The following is a 23,174-nucleotide window of genomic DNA, read 5'->3' as shown; positions in this document are numbered from 1 at the left end:
TTCTTGAGTCTAATACATGATACCGGTTTCCTCACGATGTTTTCTTTCGAGTGTTAAATGCGCAAATAGACAGTCCATTGACGCACCGCATAAAGCCTACGACCTTAGGGATGAGAGTCGCCCGTTGAAGCCATTAGGTCAACACTACTTTGCAAATAAACATATTTAATAAAACTAAGGCCATATACTTAGTCTGGCCATAAATACTGCTACAATTGAACATTAAAAAAATACATTTGAATTTAGAATCTGTCATTTTTATATTTTTGTTTTTTCTCCATACGCTTGGTATTAGTAAAATGTTTGTGTTCCAGGCTATTAATAGGTACAACGAGACCTCTGTTTGTGACAGAAAAAGGTTTGGCCATCTACGTAGTATTCGTACGAAAAAAGTGGTCAGTAGCTAACTACTGTATACGAAGAAATCCTGTCCGAAAGCAAAAGATCTCGGGAGATGAAGATAACACCTAGAACCATGTCACGTATTTTAAAAGATAACTTCGGACTTGTAGCCTATAAGAGAGTACTACTACTACTACTACTATCACCATGCCCCTTGCTGATGTCATGTGGACAATGTTATGGTTGCAGCTCTTGCAAAACTTGCCGTTTAAAAAGAGTGGCGGAGAGTTTATTGTCAGTTGTCTTCCGTTCTACGCCCTTGATTTGAGAACTGGTAGTAAAAGTAAAATTAGAAGCATTTAATGTATATTTCTTTTTTTTGACGTTCATAAGTGTACATTGAGTTACCTATATGAATAAATGATTTTTGACTTTGACTACTACTAGTCTAGTAGTGTAGTAGTCATTTCTTAACTGATATTTAAAAAAAGAATAGGGTGGTAAAACCGAAAAAACTACTGAAGCGGTACGCAAAGGAAGGTCAAAGATGACACGGGGATGAGAATGTTTTTACAATTTAGCAATATTTTAATAAACAATATGACCGTATTTATGCTAAAAGCTATAAGAAAGCTTTCCAATTAGTCGACAGAGTTCAACGTGAGCACTATCCGTCTTCAGTCACCAATCTTCAGGTTTGGTGGGGTATTAGTTATGAAGGAGTGACTGAGCCATACTTTTATGAAAAAGGTATCAAAACATCGGCACATGTGTATCAAGATACCATTCATCGTTACTACAGTATATTCAAGTGGCTGTAATTCTAAAACTATGTGATTATTTATATATAATATAACGTAAATCTTATAGTAGAAGCTCTAATCTTTTGTTATAATAAAATATTATACATCACATCCTTTTTATTTCAATACAATTTTCCTAATGTAGTCCATTACGTCATCTTTATTTTTTTTTAAATCAGTTACAAATATAGACATTTTCATCCTTATACAGATTTAAAGTATAGCGCTTTGGTTATATTTTGAACATAGCATATTTTTATATATATGTAGTCTAGTGTATTGTATTTGGTTAACATACCTTTTATACATTGACAGAAAACAATTTTTTTACCGGCTTAAACCTATTTGTATTATAGTAAATTTAAAATAATTATAAGTTCATTTCAATGTTTTTATATAGTTTAAATAGATATCAAATAAAATATAATTTTTATCTTCAAAATAATGTGACAGTTACAGGGCGTAACAGGAATTCTAATGGGACGTAATGGAAATATAAAGGCATGTCTAAATGGCTTGGCACCGGTGCATTTAAAAAAAAGAAGACTTTTGCATGACTAGTGTTTTATTAATTATGGATGAAATACAAACATGAAACAAGGTTACTATTATTAAACCTAGACATAAGTACGGTTTGGAAGATACGAGTTTCGGGCCAGTCTTAATAATGATTTACTTTATTTAAGGTACTTCTCTTAAAACGCACGAGGTTAGTTCCTGACTTGAGCATTGTAAAGATGTGTCTTGAAGCGAGGTAACTGCTTTGTCAATTGAGAAATTAAATCATGAACTTTACCTGTAATGTCCTTTTTAAAAGTTTTAAAACACTTTAAAAAAATGTTAATCTTTAACAATTTTTAAAAGTATTCGCAAGGTGAGCTAAAACATTTCTTGGTTGACACTTGTTGTGCGTGGTGGTTTTTGGTTATTTGTATACTTTTTCTCAGAGAACCAAAACCAAACTTATAATTATTAAAATAATTATAAGTTTATAATAATACAAATAGCTTTAATCCGGTTAAAAATTGTTTTCTTTCAATGCGTAAAATCTATGTTAACCATAGACAATACTATATACCTATCGTTTCTTTGTTTTTTTCAAAGCATTTTCATATATAAGGATTTGATTATTTTTAGGTTTTGTTTTATAAATGAGAACCTTATTGTGTGTTGTACCAGATAAGAGACGCCGTCTTTTTTACTTCTTTGATCTCGTTTTTGGTCTCTCCAAAGTTGCCTTTTTCTTAGCTTTCTCTTCTTTATTTGGCAATTTTTCAGTCTTTTTAATTATTATTTTGAAGAGCTTAGTATTTGAAGTAGTCCTTATAGTTCCAATACGTCACTTTATCACTATGCACTAGGTACTAAAAAGTACACGTGATTTTTTTATGAGGGGTGGGGTAGTCTTAAACCTCACTATGTATCACGGGGGAGGGAGGGGTTAAAAAATCCCGTGATTAATGGGCAGCCGTTACCGTAGACCGACATCTGTCACACAACCTGACATCGTTCTTTGGTAAATCAATGTCATTCTGACAAATCAAAAGGCGGTTTGTGGTGATGTGCATTCATACTTAATTTTTTTTGGGCAAAAATAAAACAACTTAATATAAAAATAAGTTTTTATTAATAAAATGTTATGGCATTGACAAAACTTAGAGTAAACATTACAACTATTTCGTGCCTCGATTATTTTAACTGAGGATTATAAAATGGTGTCAATTTTAAAGTTAAAAATTAGTTAATTAAATGGATTCCATTAAAATTTTACAAAGGTGTATTTTAAATTTATCATATTCCGAGATGACGATGTAACTAAAAATCTAATATTTAAAATATCATTTTAACTGGACCTTTTTAGTTAGTTTTTTTTTAATGAAAAACCTTCAGGGTACAAGGCTTAACAAAATCTTTTAACTGGTTTTTTTAAAAGTTTATTTTCACACAGTAAGGCCTTATATTAGGACAAAAACCCTATGACCTATAGCTAATCAGAGTGAGAGAAAAGTCCATCACATTACTCGGCCCAAACACATCCGAGACCAATCCACTTTGTGCAAAAAAATCCAGTGGATGGTTCCACAGCCTCTTGTCACTTTCTCTTGGTGTGGTCTAGGAGTCTAGTCTGAAAAAAAAAATTATATTTAGAAAGTGTTTTTCATTTAATACAATACATTATTAATATTACATTTCTATTCATAGAAAACTTTTCGTCTTAGAAAACGTCTTCATTTCGAACAAAAACTTTGAATTGGTTAATTGGCCTTTGGCTTCTTTTTTACGCAAGTAATTTTTTCCACAACACCATCTAACATCATCACTATATAATTCACCAACTGTAAAATAGTGGTATGCAGGACGACGAAACAAAAATTACAGAAATACGCTTTCATAACAACATACCTTAGCTAAATGGAGTCCCATCTCGCTGAGACGTTTGTGCTGATACGTCAAAGGTTCGTGTAGTTTGGCATCGCCTCGCTTGTAGAAGTCACTGTAGTCCAGTCGGAAGGCCAGGGTCTGAAGGGAGACCTCTTGATGAAGCGCCAGTTTCAGGATCAATGTTGTCACGTGACCTCTGCAAGGATTATTCTTGTCTTGACTGATTCAGTTTTTATGAGTAAGGGAGCAAAATCCACTAATTAAGTAAGTAAAGCACGTATACTTTTACAATTTAAAATCTTAATATTATTTAATGGTCCTTCGAACCGGATAACATGTCGGGACCAGTGTCAAATTTGATTTTCAACACCAACACTTTATATTAAAAATTATCAACGTACCGAGTGTATCCAATTAATAATATTGTTCTTCTATTAATAAATATCATATAAAGTTTAAACCATCACTAAAGAAATAATCATAACGTAGAGTATACCGATATGAACGAGCCCAGACGTTGAGATCAGCTTTCCTACTCGCCAAAAACTGAATAAATATTTTCCTCCTCTCCTTATCCTGTGCTTCGTCAGGGCAGGTGATGGCGAATTCATCTAAAAATATAAAAAAACAGCTTGTTCTTCAATTCTGGTTGAATTGAGGTGGTCGAGGAGGCGTCTTCGTCAAAGTACGAGCGAGGTTACATTTGAAGCTGTTAAAACTTTTCCAACGAGACATTTGAAGTACCTTTCAGGTCTTGCTGTGATCAAGAATGGCACATCACGTTGATACCACTCATGCCTCGCGAATCGCCGGTCTTTATGGAATCGGCAAGAAAACATTCTTATTAGTACTCACTTCTTGCAGCCCTCTCAGCTTTGAGGGCCTCGTATCGTTCGCGTCTTTCCAATTCCGTATTAATCCCTGTATGCAAGGTCGTCTCAAAACTTCGCAACGCCAATGTTTCGTTCAGGACATTACCTAGATATGATTGAAGTTCCTGAAACGTACAAAACAAAGTTACAAAAAAGTTGAGTTATTGTTTGTTTGATTCGACGTATATGCGCGTTGTTCCCACGAGAATGTAAGTGCGTGCTTCAGCATGCCTCCTGCTGATAGACGACAAATCATTGTTTTTAATTTATTTTATTATTATTAATTACTTAAGAAGTCATATGGAACATGGTGTAACGGTTGCAGGTCCTTGGCGATGAAAAAGAGTGGCGCGGAGAGTTTATTGCCAGTTCTTCTCTTCCGTTCTATTTGAGAACTGGCAGTAAATGTAAAATTGTTTTTAATTGTTTTTAATTTATTTTATTATTATTAATTACTTAAGAAGTCATATGGAACATGGTGTAACGGTTGCAGGTCCTTGGCGATGAAAAAGAGTGGAGCGGAGAGTTTATTGCCAGTTCTTCTCTTCCCTTTATTTGAGAACTGGCAGTAAATGTAAAATTAGAAGCATTTAATATGTATTCTTTTTTTGACATTCACACTTTTTTTGAAGTGGCTACGAATAAATGACTTTAATAACAATATCTATTCCCAATGAGCTTTATCACCTCAGCCAATAAAGCTATGTATCTGTTAATTTTAAAACCACACAGAGCGCTCCCGTATGATAGTAGACTGTTCCTAAAAAGAAATAGGGATGTTGTCGTCTTCTTCGTCTTTCGAAGCCAGAAGAACTTCGCCAGACAATATGAAGACTATATCTATAATAGATTAAATAGGTAATATATACGTGCTCAATACATTCTAAAAATACGATTAAAGGACTGGCTTATGAACACACCTTACGGAATGTTCGAGATCCTTCTGAGACCTAATACGTACGTACTTACACATTTCATGATGAGAACAGTTGAGATGAGAAAAAAAATGTAATCAAATTATATATTTTTATGGAAATTATTATTAAGTTTGTTCTGGAAGAGCTGGGAACTCTGACAGGTATTGTTTACTTTAAAGGGTTCCCAAATCATACACAATGAATTGTTGTTAAATAGATATACACATTTTTATTTATAAAAATACATAGTGGAGTAGTTCAGTTTTTAATAAATATTGAATAAAATTCTATACTATTTTTATTATATTAATTAAATACAAATAAATATATCTTTAAAACATAACTAACGCAACTACCATACGTCATATCAATCATACTGTCATTTAATAACTATATTTGAAACATAAAATTAATACAAGAAAAAAAAATACAATCAATAGCAACCTACCTGTGTACTATGATGTATCATTGCATGAATCGAGTGTCTGTCGAGTGCATTATGATGGAGCTGCAACAACCTATCAAGATGGTGGCCCTCAGAAGCGGCGGATAGCAGTTCCACCCACGCAGGCTCCGCCCCCTCGCAACTCGCGTCCTGTAGGGCTCCGCAAAGACGCAAAGCTTCGGCCCGTAAGCATGATACACGACGCATTAGACTCCATACCTCTGGGCGTGTTAAAAAAACATACACTCAAAATGTGTTTCAAACATACAGAATCTCTATACGTCTTTAATATCTTTTCAGCAACAGGGTTTTATCAGGAATATATTCAGACGGATTGGTTGTTGCCAGTGTTGCCTTATGAAAAAAATGTGCCGAATTACAGTCAACAATTAATACTATGATCACGCATGGACTATTAACTCAAAGGGTTATTTGTCTTCCGTAAGACAAATAACCCTTTGAGGCCGCCCTTGTTAGGGCGTACGAAGCACGATGTTCGCTTGGAAGTGAATGTATTTTAAATTCACGTGGTTAAAATCAGCAAGGATATTAATTTTTAGGTCTGGGCCTCAGTTTCTGTATCTGTTTCATGATCATTTGTAAAGAATACTAAATGATCAGCCTTCTGTGCCTGACGCACGCCGTCGACTTTTTGAGTCTAAGGCAAGCCGATTTCCTCACGATGTTTTCCTACATCACTCGAGCGGATGTTACATGCGCACATAGAAAGTCCATTGGTGCACAGCCGGGGATCGAACCTATGACCGCAGACCTAATTAAAGTCAAAGCATTTAAAAATGAGTCGTCTGGCAGTCTGCACTGCGCACGCGAGGTCGATATGTCTAAGTATTTTAAGAGATCAAGCACCACCTCTGATAATTAACCTACAGGCAGATGAAAATGACGAGGACGATACGGATGGGGATTTTTAAAATATAAAAACAGCGTTTTCACATTAAGATAACATTTCTATCAGTTCATGCATTTATTTGGAAACAAACATTTTATCTTACAAAATAAAAACTTTTATTTTCCGATAGCGAAAAATTCTTTCTATTAATATGTAAAATAATTAAGCATATCGATCTTAATTATCTCGCTATCAATATGCACCTCTACAATTCTTACGTACATCACTACACCTCTCCATAAGACCTGTGAGTGCGAGCGAGATAAAATAATGTATGACCCGAAGCCTCAGTTCGTAATGAATCGACTATAGTAAGCAATGTTGCTATAGTCGATGAATTATAAAGTGACATTGTTAACTTGAGAAATTAAGCTTATTAACCTGAGATGTACACTTTATTAAATTGACCAATAAACTTTATTAAATTAAGCAATAAACTTTATTAAATTAAGCAATAAACGTTATTAAATTGACCAATAAACTTTATTAAATTGACCAATAAAGTTTATTAAATTAAGCAATAAACGTTATTAAATTGACCAATAAACTTTATTAAATTAAGCAATAAACTTTATTAAATTGACCAATAAACTTTATTAAATTAAGCAATAAACTTTATTAGATTGAGCAATAAAACTTTATTAGATTGAGCAATAAAACTTTATTAAATTGAGCAATAAACTTTATTAAATTGACCAATAAACTTTGTTAAATTGACCAATTAACTTTATTAAATTAAGCAATAAACTTTATTAAATTGACCAATAAACTTTATTAAATTAAGCAATAAACGTTATTAAATTGACCAATAAACTTTATTAAATTGACCAATAAACTTTATTAAATTAAGCAATAAACTTTATTAAATTGACCAATAAAGTTTATTAAATTAAGCAATAAACGTTATTAAATTGACCAATAAACTTTATTAAATTAAGCAATAAACTTTATTAAATTGACCAATAAACTTTATTAAATTAAGCAATAAACTTTATTAGATTGAGCAATAAAACTTTATTAGATTGAGCAATAAAACTTTATTAAATTGAGCAATAAACTTTATTAAATTGACCAATAAACTTTGTTAAATTGACCAATTAACTTTATTAAATTAAGCAATAAACTTTATTAAATTGACCAATAAACTTTATTAAATTAAGCAATAAACTTTATTAAATTGACCAATAAAGTTTATTAAATTAAGCAATAAACGTTATTAAATTGACCAATAAACTTTATTAAATTAAGCAATAAACGTTATTAAATTGAGCAATAAACTTTATTAAATTGACCAATTAACTTTATTAAATTGACCAATAAACTTTATTAGATTGAGCAATAAAACTTTATTAGATTGAGCAATAAAACTTTATTAAATTGAGCAATAAACTTTATTAAATTGACCAATAAACTTTGTTAAATTGACCAATTAACTTTATTAAATTAAGCAATAAACTTTATTAAATTGACCAATAAAGTTTATTAAATTAAGCAATAAACGTTATTAAATTGACCAATAAACTTTATTAAATTAAGCAATAAACTTTATTAAATTGACCAATAAACTTTATTAAATTAAGCAATAAACGTTATTAAATTGAGCAATAAACTTTATTAAATTGACCAATTAACTTTATTAAATTAAGCAATAAACTTTATTAAATTAATAAATAAAGTGATTGTTTCGAAATAAAAAACATGGACACGTTGAGAATAAGCCCAAGTTTGAGCGTTGATGTAACCATTTAATTTCTTCAAAACCACGTTAAAAAATAAATTCTCCATTGAGAGTATTGTGAAACGAAGCGGACTGTAATGAGTGTCGTAACAAAAAATCTTATATATATATATATATAAGATTTTCTTTATAAAGAAAAACCACAACTCGTAACGACCAATCAGGACTCAGAGTGCGTGCGCCGACACCCAGACATCGTCACAAAAAACTGACACCCTGAAGTTAGCATAGTCAACAGTGTAAAATAAAAACTGTCATATTATTTAATTATAAAAAAAAATATTTCTATATTTTTTGTAATATTCAAATAAACTCGATTTAACTAGATAATGCGTTATAATAAAACTTACAATTGTTAGTGTCGTTTTTTCTACAAAAGACTCATCTTATTACGCCTAAGAAGTATAACTTCTACCTCGTGTACATAAGTACACACACGTGTTTTTTTTTCGGCAATAGTTTAAACTTTTTACAAGTTTCAAGTTTCAAGTAGCAGGGACAGTTGCACTTTCAATGGTCATGAAATCAGATGCAGAGATTTTAATAGAATAAGGATAAATTGGAAACTTACCAGGCATCGCCTTGAGCCGCTTCTGCAATATCGTATGATCGCGCCAGGCGTCATGCAGGGCGTACTCGATGCGTTTCACTCGCCACAATTGTGTGAACAAGGCTCGATACCTGGCCGCACAGGTGGCGGGAAATAACGTTCCCAGTGGTCCATCCACGCGGTACTGCAGTGCGAACACATCCCAACCGCTGTCTTCGCGGCCGTCACCTGCAAGAATTTCACATTTTGTTAATATCGTTGATAGTGAGAGTCGTGTCGAAAAAATACAGATTTTTTTTGGAGAAGCGTTCTTATATGGTCGAATCTTCAAATTAAAAAAAATACAGAAACAGCAAGGTGAAACACATGTAATATATCGAAAAACTAACGTGTCAGGCATAAAAGACCGTAAATGCAATATAGTATTAGACCAAAACCCAAAGTGTACTAGGCTTTAATAAAGAGGTTTTTCACATGTCAGTAAACAAACTAATATTTTATAAACGAGTTATAATTTTACAAATTAGAACATATACATACAATTAGGATATAAATTGACATGAAGCCTTGATAGAACGTGCTGTGGCTCGTATTGTGCGTTCGTCGCGCGCACGGCCGCCTCCAACGTACACGTCAAGTTGTGTACGTATAAGGATGTCGCTGGCTTGCTTAATTCGTCCCTTGAAAAAGATAGGTAAACAAAAATATAAACAAAAAAACCTATTATAACAGTAATTGGTAATAGTAAATAATAACAAACAACGGTATAATATTCAAAACAGACATAACCAGGCTCCAGAAGATAAACCACTCCTTATATGGAAATTATATTAGTTTTTACAACAGACGCCCAAGCGAAATTAGAGTATTTCGCTTGGGCGAACCACTAAATGGATTCAAAGCTCTCGTTAGACATAAAGTAATCAATAAAAAATCAATGGCGCTACAACCTTTTTAGTTCTGGGCCCCAGATTCTGTATATGTTTTATGATCATTTCTTAAATGAATAGGCAAGTAGGTGATCAGCCTTCTGTGCCTAAATTAATAAATAAAGCTTTTTATAAATTTGACGAATATATAAATGATCCTAATCCTTGGGAATGATTTGCTCCAGTTCAAACAATTTGTATGATTCATAACTTAGCGATTAAAAAGAGTGGCGGAGAGTTTCTTGCCAGTTCTTGACCTTGACTTGCGAACTGGTAGTAAATGTAAATTTAGAATCAACTTAACATCTTTTCTGTTAACGTTCATAAGTGTACTTGGATACTTGAATAAGTTACAAAGAATCTATATCATTTATGTATGACGTATGTATTAGTTATTTAATTTCACGTCCTAGGCCCAGTAACTCAATGACCTTAAGGAGGAATCTTTACATTTAGAATCAACTTAACATCTTTTCTGTTAACGTTCATAAGTGTACTTGGATACTTGAATAAGTTACAAAGAATCTATATCATTTATGTATGACGTATGTATTACTTATTTCATTTCATGTCCTAGGCTCATTAACTCAATGACCTTAAGGAGGAATCTCTACATTTAGAATCAACTTAACATCTTTTCTGTTAACGTTCATAAGTGTACTTGGATACTTGAATAAGTTACAAAGAATCTATATCATTTATGTATGACGTATGTATTAGTTATTTCATTTCACGTCCTAGGCCCATTAACTCAATGACCTTAAGGAGGAATCTCTACATTTAGAATCAACTTAACATCTTTTCTGTTAACGTTCATAAGTGTACTTGGATACTTGAATAAGTTACAAAGAATCTATATCATTTATGTATGACGTATGTATTAGTTATTTCATTTCACGTCCTAGGCCCATTAACTCAATGACCTTAAGGAGGAATCTCTACATTTAGAATCAACTTAACATCTTTTCTGTTAACGTTCATAAGTGTACTTGGATACTTGAATAAGTTACAAAGAATCTATATCATTTATGTATGACGTATGTATTAGTTATTTCATTTCACGTCCTAGGCCCATTAACTCAATGACCTTAAGGAGGAATCTCTACATTTAGAATCAACTTAACATCTTTTCTGTTAACGTTCATAAGTGTACTTGGATACTTGAATAAGTTACAAAGAATCTATATCATTTATGTATGACGTATGTATTACTTATTTCATTTCATGTCCTAGGCTCATTAACTCAATGACCTTAAGGAGGAATCTCTACATTTAGAATCAACTTAACATCTTTTCTGTTAACGTTCATAAGTGTACTTGGATACTTGAATAAGTTACAAAGAATCTATATCATTTATGTATGACGTATGTATTAGTTATTTCATTTCACGTCCTAGGCCCATTAACTCAATGACCTTAAGGAGGAATCTCTACATTTAGAATCAACTTAACATCTTTTCTGTTAGCGTTCATAAGTGTACTTGGATACTTGAATAAGTTACAAAGAATCTATATCATTTATGTATGACGTATGTATTAGTTATTTCATTTCACGTCCTAGGCCCATTAACTCAATGACCTTAAGGAGGAATCTCTACATTTAGAATCAACTTAACATCTTTTCTGTTAACGTTCATAAGTGTACTTGGATACTTGAATAAGTTACAAAGAATCTATATCATTTATGTATGACGTATGTATTAGTTATTTCATTTCACGTCCTAGGCCCATTAACTCAATGACCTTAAGGAGGAATCTCTACATTTAGAATCAACTTAACATCTTTTCTGTTAACGTTCATAAGTGTACTTGGATACTTGAATAAGTTACAAAGAATCTATATCATTTATGTATGACGTATGTATTAGTTATTTCATTTCACGTCCTAGGCCCATTAACTCAATGACCTTAAGGAGGAATCTCTACATTTAGAATCAACTTAACATCTTTTCTGTTAACGTTCATAAGTGTACTTGGATACTTGAATAAGTTACAAAGAATCTATATCATTTATGTATGACGTATGTATTAGTTATTTCATTTCACGTCCTAGGCCCATTAACTCAATGACCTTAAGGAGGAATCTCTACATTTAGAATCAACTTAACATCTTTTGTGTTAACGTTCATAAGTGTACTTGGATACTTGAATAAGTTACAAAGAATCTATATCATTTATGTATGACGTATGTATTAGTTATTTCATTTCACGCCCTAGGCCCATTAACTCAATGACCTTAAGGAGGAATCTCTACATTTAGAATCAACTTAACATCTTTTCTGTTAACGTTCATAAGTGTACTTGGATACTTGAATAAGTTACAAAGAATCTATATCATTTATGTATGACGTATGTATTAGTTATTTCATTTCACGTCCTAGGCCCATTAACTCAATGACCTTAAGGAGGAATCTCTACATTTAGAATCAACTTAACATCTTTTCTGTTAGCGTTCATAAGTGTACTTGGATACTTGAATAAGTTACAAAGAATCTATATCATTTATGTATGACGTATGTATTAGTTATTTCATTTCACGTCCTAGGCCCATTAACTCAATGACCTTAAGGAGGAATCTCTATATTTAGAATCAACTTAACATCTTTTCTGTTAACGTTCATAAGTGTACTTGGATACTTGAATAAGTTACAAAGAATCTATATCATTTATGTATGACGTATGTATTAGTTATTTCATTTCACGTCCTAGGCCCATTAACTCAATGACCTTAAGGAGGAATCTCTACATTTAGAATCAACTTAACATCTTTTCTGTTAACGTTCATAAGTGTACTTGGATACTTGAATAAGTTACAAAGAATCTATATCATTTATGTATGACGTATGTATTAGTTATTTCATTTCACGTCCTAGGCCCATTAACTCAATGACCTTAAGGAGGAATCTCTACATTTAGAATCAACTTAACATCTTTTCTGTTAACGTTCATAAGTGTACTTGGATACTTGAATAAGTTACAAAGAATCTATATCATTTATGTATGACGTATGTATTAGTTATTTCATTTCACGTCCTAGGCCCATTAACTCAATGACCTTAAGGAGGAATCTCTACATTTAGAATCAACTTAACATCTTTTCTGTTAACGTTCATAAGTGTACTTGGATACTTGAATAAGTTACAAAGAATCTATATCATTTATGTATGACGTATGTATTAGTTATTTCATTTCACGCCCTAGGCTCATTAACTCAATGACCTTAAGGAGGAATCTCTACATTTAGAATCAACTTAACATCTTTTCTGTTAACGTTCATAAGTGTACTTGGATACTTGAATAAGTTACAAAGAATCTATATCATTTATGTATGACGTATGTATTAGTTATTTCATTTCACGTCCTAGGCCCATTAACTCAATGACCTTAAGGAGGAATCTCTACATTTAGAATCAACTTAACATCTTTTCTGTTAGCGTTCATAAGTGTACTTGGATACTTGAATAAGTTACAAAGAATCTATATCATTTATGTATGACGTATGTATTAGTTATTTCATTTCACGTCCTAGGCCCATTAACTCAATGACCTTAAGGAGGAATCTCTATATTTAGAATCAACTTAACATCTTTTCTGTTAACGTTCATAAGTGTACTTGGATACTTGAATAAGTTACAAAGAATCTATATCATTTATGTATGACGTATGTATTAGTTATTTCATTTCACGTCCTAGGCCCATTAACTCAATGACCTTAAGGAGGAATCTCTACATTTAGAATCAACTTAACATCTTTTCTGTTAACGTTCATAAGTGTACTTGGATACTTGAATAAGTTACAAAGAATCTATATCATTTATGTATGACGTATGTATTAGTTATTTCATTTCACGTCCTAGGCCCATTAACTCAATGACCTTAAGGAGGAATCTCTACATTTAGAATCAACTTAACATCTTTTCTGTTAACGTTCATAAGTGTACTTGGATACTTGAATAAGTTACAAAGAATCTATATCATTTATGTATGACGTATGTATTAGTTATTTCATTTCACGTCCTAGGCCCATTAACTCAATGACCTTAAGGAGGAATCTCTACATTTAGAATCAACTTAACATCTTTTCTGTTAGCGTTCATAAGTGTACTTGGATACTTGAATAAGTTACAAAGAATCTATATCATTTATGTATGACGTATGTATTAGTTATTTCATTTCACGTCCTAGGCCCATTAACTCAATGACCTTAAGGAGGAATCTCTACATTTAGAATCAACTTAACATCTTTTCTGTTAACGTTCATAAGTGTACTTGGATACTTGAATAAGTTACAAAGAATCTATATCATTTATGTATGACGTATGTATTAGTTATTTCATTTCACGTCCTAGGCCCATTAACTCAATGACCTTAAGGAGGAATCTCTACATTTAGAATCAACTTAACATCTTTTCTGTTAACGTTCATAAGTGTACTTGGATACTTGAATAAGTTACAAAGAATCTATATCATTTATGTATGACGTATGTATTAGTTATTTCATTTCACGTCCTAGGCCCATTAACTCAATGACCTTAAGGAGGAATCTCTACATTTAGAATCAACTTAACATCTTTTCTGTTAACGTTCATAAGTGTACTTGGATACTTGAATAAGTTACAAAGAATCTATATCATTTATGTATGACGTATGTATTAGTTATTTCATTTCACGTCCTAGGCCCATTAACTCAATGACCTTAAGGAGGAATCTCTACATTTAGAATCAACTTAACATCTTTTCTGTTAGCGTTCATAAGTGTACTTGGATACTTGAATAAGTTACAAAGAATCTATATCATTTATGTATGACGTATGTATTAGTTATTTCATTTCACGTCCTAGGCCCATTAACTCAATGACCTTAAGGAGGAATCTCTACATTTAGAATCAACTTAACATCTTTTCTGTTAACGTTCATAAGTGTACTTGGATACTTGAATAAGTTACAAAGAATCTATATCATTTATGTATGACGTATGTATTAGTTATTTCATTTCACGTCCTAGGCCCATTAACTCAATGACCTTAAGGAGGAATCTCTACATTTAGAATCAACTTAACATCTTTTCTGTTAACGTTCATAAGTGTACTTGGATACTTGAATAAGTTACAAAGAATCTATATCATTTATGTATGACGTATGTATTAGTTATTTCATTTCACGTCCTAGGCCCATTAACTCAATGACCTTAAGGAGGAATCTCTACATTTAGAATCAACTTAACATCTTTTCTGTTAACGTTCATAAGTGTACTTGGATACTTGAATAAGTTACAAAGAATCTATATCATTTATGTATGACGTATGTATTAGTTATTTCATTTCACGTCCTAGGCCCATTAACTCAATGACCTTAAGGAGGAATCTCTACATTTAGAATCAACTTAACATCTTTTCTGTTAACGTTCATAAGTGTACTTGGATACTTGAATAAGTTACAAAGAATCTATATCATTTATGTATGACGTATGTATTAGTTATTTCATTTCACGTCCTAGGCCCATTAACTCAATGACCTTAAGGAGGAATCTCTACATTTAGAATCAACTTAACATCTTTTCTGTTAGCGTTCATAAGTGTACTTGGATACTTGAATAAGTTACAAAGAATCTATATCATTTATGTATGACGTATGTATTAGTTATTTCATTTCACGTCCTAGGCCCATTAACTCAATGACCTTAAGGAGGAATCTCTACATTTAGAATCAACTTAACATCTTTTCTGTTAACGTTCATAAGTGTACTTGGATACTTGAATAAGTTACAAAGAATCTATATCATTTATGTATGACGTATGTATTAGTTATTTCATTTCACGTCCTAGGCCCATTAACTCAATGACCTTAAGGAGGAATCTCTACATTTAGAATCAACTTAACATCTTTTCTGTTAACGTTCATAAGTGTACTTGGATACTTGAATAAGTTACAAAGAATCTATATCATTTATGTATGACGTATGTATTAGTTATTTCATTTCACGTCCTAGGCCCATTAACTCAATGACCTTAAGGAGGAATCTCTACATTTAGAATCAACTTAACATCTTTTCTGTTAACGTTCATAAGTGTACTTGGATACTTGAATAAGTTACAAAGAATCTATATCATTTATGTATGACGTATGTATTAGTTATTTCATTTCACGTCCTAGGCCCATTAACTCAATGACCTTAAGGAGGAATCTCTACATTTAGAATCAACTTAACATCTTTTCTGTTAACGTTCATAAGTGTACTTGGATACTTGAATAAGTTACAAAGAATCTATATCATTTATGTATGACGTATGTATTAGTTATTTCATTTCACGTCCTAGGCCCATTAACTCAATGACCTTAAGGAGGAATCTCTACATTTAGAATCAACTTAACATCTTTTCTGTTAACGTTCATAAGTGTACTTGGATACTTGAATAAGTTACAAAGAATCTATATCATTTATGTATGACGTATGTATTAGTTATTTCATTTCACGTCCTAGGCCCATTAACTCAATGACCTTAAGGAGGAATCTCTACATTTAGAATCAACTTAACATCTTTTCTGTTAACGTTCATAAGTGTACTTGGATACTTGAATAAGTTACAAAGAATCTATATCATTTATGTATGACGTATGTATTAGTTATTTCATTTCACGTCCTAGGCCCATTAACTCAATGACCTTAAGGAGGAATCTCTACATTTAGAATCAACTTAACATCTTTTCTGTTAGCGTTCATAAGTGTACTTGGATACTTGAATAAGTTACAAAGAATCTATATCATTTATGTATGACGTATGTATTAGTTATTTCATTTCACGTCCTAGGCCCATTAACTCAATGACCTTAAGGAGGAATCTCTACATTTAGAATCAACTTAACATCTTTTCTGTTAACGTTCATAAGTGTACTTGGATACTTGAATAAGTTACAAAGAATCTATATCATTTATGTATGACGTATGTATTAGTTATTTCATTTCACGTCCTAGGCCCATTAACTCAATGACCTTAAGGAGGAATCTCTACATTTAGAATCAACTTAACATCTTTTCTGTTAACGTTCATAAGTGTACTTGGATACTTGAATAAGTTACAAAGAATCTATATCATTTATGTATGACGTATGTATTAGTTATTTCATTTCACGTCCTAGGCCCATTAACTCAATGACCTTAAGGAGGAATCTCTACATTTAGAATCAACTTAACATCTTTTCTGTTAACGTTCATAAGTGTACTTGGATACTTGAATAAGTTACAAAGAATCTATATCATTTATGTATGACGTATGTATTAGTTATTTCATTTCACGTCCAAGGCCCATTAACTCAATGACCTTAAGGAGGAATCTCTACATTTAGAATCAACTTAACATCTTTTCTGTTAACGTTCATAAGTGTACTTGGATACTTGAATAAGTTACAAAGAATCTATATCATTTATGTATGACGTATGTATTAGTTATTTCATTTCACGTCCTAGGCCCATTAACTCAATGACCTTAAGGAGGAATCTCTACATTTAGAATCAACTTAACATCTTTTCTGTTAACGTTCATAAGTGTACTTGGATACTTGAATAAGTTACAAAGAATCTATATCATTTATGTATGACGTATGTATTAGTTATTTCATTTCACGTCCTAGGCCCATTAACTCAATGACCTTAAGGAGGAATCTCTACATTTAGAATCAACTTAACATCTTTTCTGTTAACGTTCATAAGTGTACTTGGATACTTGAATAAGTTACAAAGAATCTATATCATTTATGTATGACGTATGTATTAGTTATTTCATTTCACGTCCTAGGCCCATTAACTCAATGACCTTAAGGAGGAATCTCTACATTTAGAATCAACTTAACATCTTTTCTGTTAACGTTCATAAGTGTACTTGGATACTTGAATAAGTTACAAAGAATCTATATCATTTATGTATGACGTATGTATTAGTTATTTCATTTCACGTCCTAGGCCCATTAACTCAATGACCTTAAGGAGGAATCTCTACATTTAGAATCAACTTAACATCTTTTCTGTTAACGTTCATAAGTGTACTTGGATACTTGAATAAGTTACAAAGAATCTATATCATTTATGTATGACGTATGTATTAGTTATTTCATTTCACGTCCTAGGCCCATTAACTCAATGACCTTAAGGAGGAATCTCTACATTTAGAATCAACTTAACATCTTTTCTGTTAGCGTTCATAAGTGTACTTGGATACTTGAATAAGTTACAAAGAATCTATATCATTTATGTATGACGTATGTATTAGTTATTTCATTTCACGTCCTAGGCCCATTAACTCAATGACCTTAAGGAGGAATCTCTACATTTAGAATCAACTTAACATCTTTTCTGTTAACGTTCATAAGTGTACTTGGATACTTGAATAAGTTACAAAGAATCTATATCATTTATGTATGACGTATGTATTAGTTATTTCATTTCACGTCCTAGGCCCATTAACTCAATGACCTTAAGGAGGAATCTCTACATTTAGAATCAACTTAACATCTTTTCTGTTAACGTTCATAAGTGTACTTGGATACTTGAATAAGTTACAAAGAATCTATATCATTTATGTATGACGTATGTATTAGTTATTTCATTTCACGTCCTAGGCCCATTAACTCAATGACCTTAAGGAGGAATCTCTACATTTAGAATCAACTTAACATCTTTTCTGTTAACGTTCATAAGTGTACTTGGATACTTGAATAAGTTACAAAGAATCTATATCATTTATGTATGACGTATGTATTAGTTATTTCATTTCACGTCCTAGGCCCATTAACTCAATGACCTTAAGGAGGAATCTCTACATTTAGAATCAACTTAACATCTTTTCTGTTAACGTTCATAAGTGTACTTGGATACTTGAATAAGTTACAAAGAATCTATATCATTTATGTATGACGTATGTATTAGTTATTTCATTTCACGTCCTAGGCCCATTAACTCAATGACCTTAAGGAGGAATCTCTACATTTAGAATCAACTTAACATCTTTTCTGTTAACGTTCATAAGTGTACTTGGATACTTGAATAAGTTACAAAGAATCTATATCATTTATGTATGACGTATGTATTAGTTATTTCATTTCACGTCCTAGGCCCATTAACTCAATGACCTTAAGGAGGAATCTCTACATTTAGAATCAACTTAACATCTTTTCTGTTAACGTTCATAAGTGTACTTGGATACTTGAATAAGTTACAAAGAATCTATATCATTTATGTATGACGTATGTATTAGTTATTTCATTTCACGTCCTAGGCCCATTAACTCAATGACCTTAAGGAGGAATCTCTACATTTAGAATCAACTTAACATCTTTTCTGTTAGCGTTCATAAGTGTACTTGGATACTTGAATAAGTTACAAAGAATCTATATCATTTATGTATGACGTATGTATTAGTTATTTCATTTCACGTCCTAGGCCCATTAACTCAATGACCTTAAGGAGGAATCTCTACATTTAGAATCAACTTAACATCTTTTCTGTTAACGTTCATAAGTGTACTTGGATACTTGAATAAGTTACAAAGAATCTATATCATTTATGTATGACGTATGTATTAGTTATTTCATTTCACGTCCTAGGCCCATTAACTCAATGACCTTAAGGAGGAATCTCTACATTTAGAATCAACTTAACATCTTTTCTGTTAACGTTCATAAGTGTACTTGGATACTTGAATAAGTTACAAAGAATCTATATCATTTATGTATGACGTATGTATTAGTTATTTCATTTCACGTCCTAGGCCCATTAACTCAATGACCTTAAGGAGGAATCTCTACATTTAGAATCAACTTAACATCTTTTCTGTTAACGTTCATAAGTGTACTTGGATACTTGAATAAGTTACAAAGAATCTATATCATTTATGTATGACGTATGTATTAGTTATTTCATTTCACGTCCAAGGCCCATTAACTCAATGACCTTAAGGAGGAATCTCTACATTTAGAATCAACTTAACATCTTTTCTGTTAACGTTCATAAGTGTACTTGGATACTTGAATAAGTTACAAAGAATCTATATCATTTATGTATGACGTATGTATTAGTTATTTCATTTCACGTCCTAGGCCCATTAACTCAATGACCTTAAGGAGGAATCTCTACATTTAGAATCAACTTAACATCTTTTCTGTTAACGTTCATAAGTGTACTTGGATACTTGAATAAGTTACAAAGAATCTATATCATTTATGTATGACGTATGTATTAGTTATTTCATTTCACGTCCTAGGCCCATTAACTCAATGACCTTAAGGAGGAATCTCTACATTTAGAATCAACTTAACATCTTTTCTGTTAACGTTCATAAGTGTACTTGGATACTTGAATAAGTTACAAAGAATCTATATCATTTATGTATGACGTATGTATTAGTTATTTCATTTCACGTCCTAGGCCCATTAACTCAATGACCTTAAGGAGGAATCTCTACATTTAGAATCAACTTAACATCTTTTCTGTTAGCGTTCATAAGTGTACTTGGATACTTGAATAAGTTACAAAGAATCTATATCATTTATGTATGACGTATGTATTAGTTATTTCATTTCACGTCCTAGGCCCATTAACTCAATGACCTTAAGGAGGAATCTCTACATTTAGAATCAACTTAACATCTTTTCTGTTAACGTTCATAAGTGTACTTGGATACTTGAATAAGTTACAAAGAATCTATATCATTTATGTATGACGTATGTATTAGTTATTTCATTTCACGTCCTAGGCCCATTAACTCAATGACCTTAAGGAGGAATCTCTACATTTAGAATCAACTTAACATCTTTTCTGTTAACGTTCATAAGTGTACTTGGATACTTGAATAAGTTACAAAGAATCTATATCATTTATGTATGACGTATGTATTAGTTATTTCATTTCACGTCCTAGGCCCATTAACTCAATGACCTTAAGGAGGAATCTCTACATTTAGAATCAACTTAACATCTTTTCTGTTAACGTTCATAAGTGTACTTGGATACTTGAATAAGTTACAAAGAATCTATATCATTTATGTATGACGTATGTATTAGTTATTTCATTTCACGTCCTAGGCCCATTAACTCAATGACCTTAAGGAGGAATCTCTACATTTAGAATCAACTTAACATCTTTTCTGTTAACGTTCATAAGTGTACTTGGATACTTGAATAAGTTACAAAGAATCTATATCATTTATGTATGACGTATGTATTAGTTATTTCATTTCACGTCCTAGGCCCATTAACTCAATGACCTTAAGGAGGAATCTCTACATTTAGAATCAACTTAACATCTTTTCTGTTAACGTTCATAAGTGTACTTGGATACTTGAATAAGTTACAAAGAATCTATATCATTTATGTATGACGTATGTATTAGTTATTTCATTTCACGTCCTAGGCCCATTAACTCAATGACCTTAAGGAGGAATCTCTACATTTAGAATCAACTTAACATCTTTTCTGTTAGCGTTCATAAGTGTACTTGGATACTTGAATAAGTTACAAAGAATCTATATCATTTATGTATGACGTATGTATTAGTTATTTCATTTCACGTCCTAGGCCCATTAACTCAATGACCTTAAGGAGGAATCTCTACATTTAGAATCAACTTAACATCTTTTCTGTTAACGTTCATAAGTGTACTTGGATACTTGAATAAGTTACAAAGAATCTATATCATTTATGTATGACGTATGTATTAGTTATTTCATTTCACGTCCTAGGCCCATTAACTCAATGACCTTAAGGAGGAATCTCTACATTTAGAATCAACTTAACATCTTTTCTGTTAACGTTCATAAGTGTACTTGGATACTTGAATAAGTTACAAAGAATCTATATCATTTATGTATGACGTATGTATTAGTTATTTCATTTCATGTCCTAGGCCCATTAACTCAATGACCTTAAGGAGGAATCTCTACATTTAGAATCAACTTAACATCTTTTCTGTTAACGTTCATAAGTGTACTTGGATACTTGAATAAGTTACAAAGAATCTATATCATTTATGTATGACGTATGTATTAGTTATTTCATTTCACGTCCTAGGCCCATTAACTCAATGACCTTAAGGAGGAATCTTTACATTTAGAATCAACTTAACATCTTTTCTGTTAACGTTCATGAGTGTACTTGGTTATCTTTACTCTTATTATTATTTGTTTCTACTGAGTATTCGATTCTTATTTGTTTTTTGCGACTGAGGCGCAAACTAGCTGCTGTGGTCTCTGGCAGAAGGACCAGCGCCGTGGAACAACTCTGCTCCTCAGCATAATGCTGAGACAGGGCCAATTACAACCACAGCACACACGCATTACACAATTAAACCTTTTTCTTTAAACAAAATTGTTATGTCTCTATTATTATTCTTTTTTTATTTTTTGATTATTGTTATTTTATGTGTTTTGTTAGTAATAAATGTTATGTCTATATGAATAAAGTTAGTTTGAGTTTGAACAGTTCCTTCAACCTAAAGAATCCTTGAACCACTGGTCCAAAGAGCCTAGTGGCATATATCTTTAGCAGTCAGAATAAATATGTTGGCGCGACTCAGGATATGACGCACTAATTGTATCTGCAGAAAGTAGGTGTTGCTACCACAGTATTAATCTGGTGCCTGGTGGTGGTGGTACAAAAGAAAAAAGGAAGATAGTAGAAGATAATTTTTTATAGAACAGGGGGAGCAAGAGGCTCACCTGATGTTAAGTGATACCGCCCATGGACACTCAATGCGAGAGGGCTCTCAAGTGCTTTACCGGCCTTTCAAGAATTGGTACGCTCTTTTCTAGAAGGACCCTAAGTCGAATTGGTTCGGAATCAGTGGGCAGCTGGTTCCACATAGCGGTGGTGCGCGGCAAAAACTGCCTTAGGAAACGCTCAGTTGTGGAAGGTGGATCTAGATTAGGGAAACAGCGGATTTGCCAGAGGATTTTATAAAATAGGGAGAACAGGACACGTATACAAAGGAATAAACGATAATAGAATAATAAATATATTTCATCTGAAATAAGTGTGCTGAAAAATATTGTTCAATACTTACTGCAATAACGTCATCAGGTGATGAACAAAATCGCCTTGAGAGAGCAATAGATAGCGGCGATGGGCAGCAAGGTGATCCAATAGGTGATGATGGGTCGTTAAAGCGGCCAAGAGACGCTGGGAGGCCATCAAATGGGCCGTTTCAACACCCTCACGAAGGCCCTCGGCCTCCCACCACGCTACTTCCGAGTTACTGCTGCCTGAAACGGGCGTGACTGGCATTTACTATATTTAGTAGC

The 23,174-nt window shown here is 32.2% G+C and overlaps 1 protein-coding gene across 3 annotated transcripts in view; it reads right to left on the bottom strand.

The window, feature by feature from the left end:
- Positions 1–2,792: 2,792 nt before the first annotated feature.
- LOC123717815 (gamma-tubulin complex component 3-like) overlaps positions 2,793–23,174 on the bottom strand; it is a 35,433-nt gene continuing 15,051 nt past the window's right edge. For 2 of the 3 annotated variants that reach the window (XM_045674028.1, XM_045674030.1), the window contains 8 exons: positions 22,937–23,135; positions 9,500–9,639; positions 8,981–9,187; positions 5,765–5,982; positions 4,383–4,524; positions 4,024–4,138; positions 3,549–3,723; positions 2,793–3,270 (listed from right to left, as the gene is read on the bottom strand). In XM_045674028.1, the coding sequence (XP_045529984.1) occupies positions 3,238–3,270; positions 3,549–3,723; positions 4,024–4,138; positions 4,383–4,524; positions 5,765–5,982; positions 8,981–9,187; positions 9,500–9,639; positions 22,937–23,135 (1,229 nt within the window). In that variant the 3' untranslated portion in view covers positions 2,793–3,237. The remainder of the gene's footprint in view (positions 3,271–3,548; positions 3,724–4,023; positions 4,139–4,382; positions 4,525–5,764; positions 5,983–8,980; positions 9,188–9,499; positions 9,640–22,936; positions 23,136–23,174) is intronic. The other variant, XM_045674029.1, reaches the window with a different exon arrangement.

This window comes from Pieris brassicae, chromosome 13, assembly GCF_905147105.1.
Source record: "Pieris brassicae chromosome 13, ilPieBrab1.1, whole genome shotgun sequence".
Classification (NCBI taxonomy): Eukaryota; Metazoa; Arthropoda; class Insecta; order Lepidoptera; family Pieridae; genus Pieris; species Pieris brassicae.
This window is presented reverse-complemented; position numbering and strand designations above follow the sequence as displayed.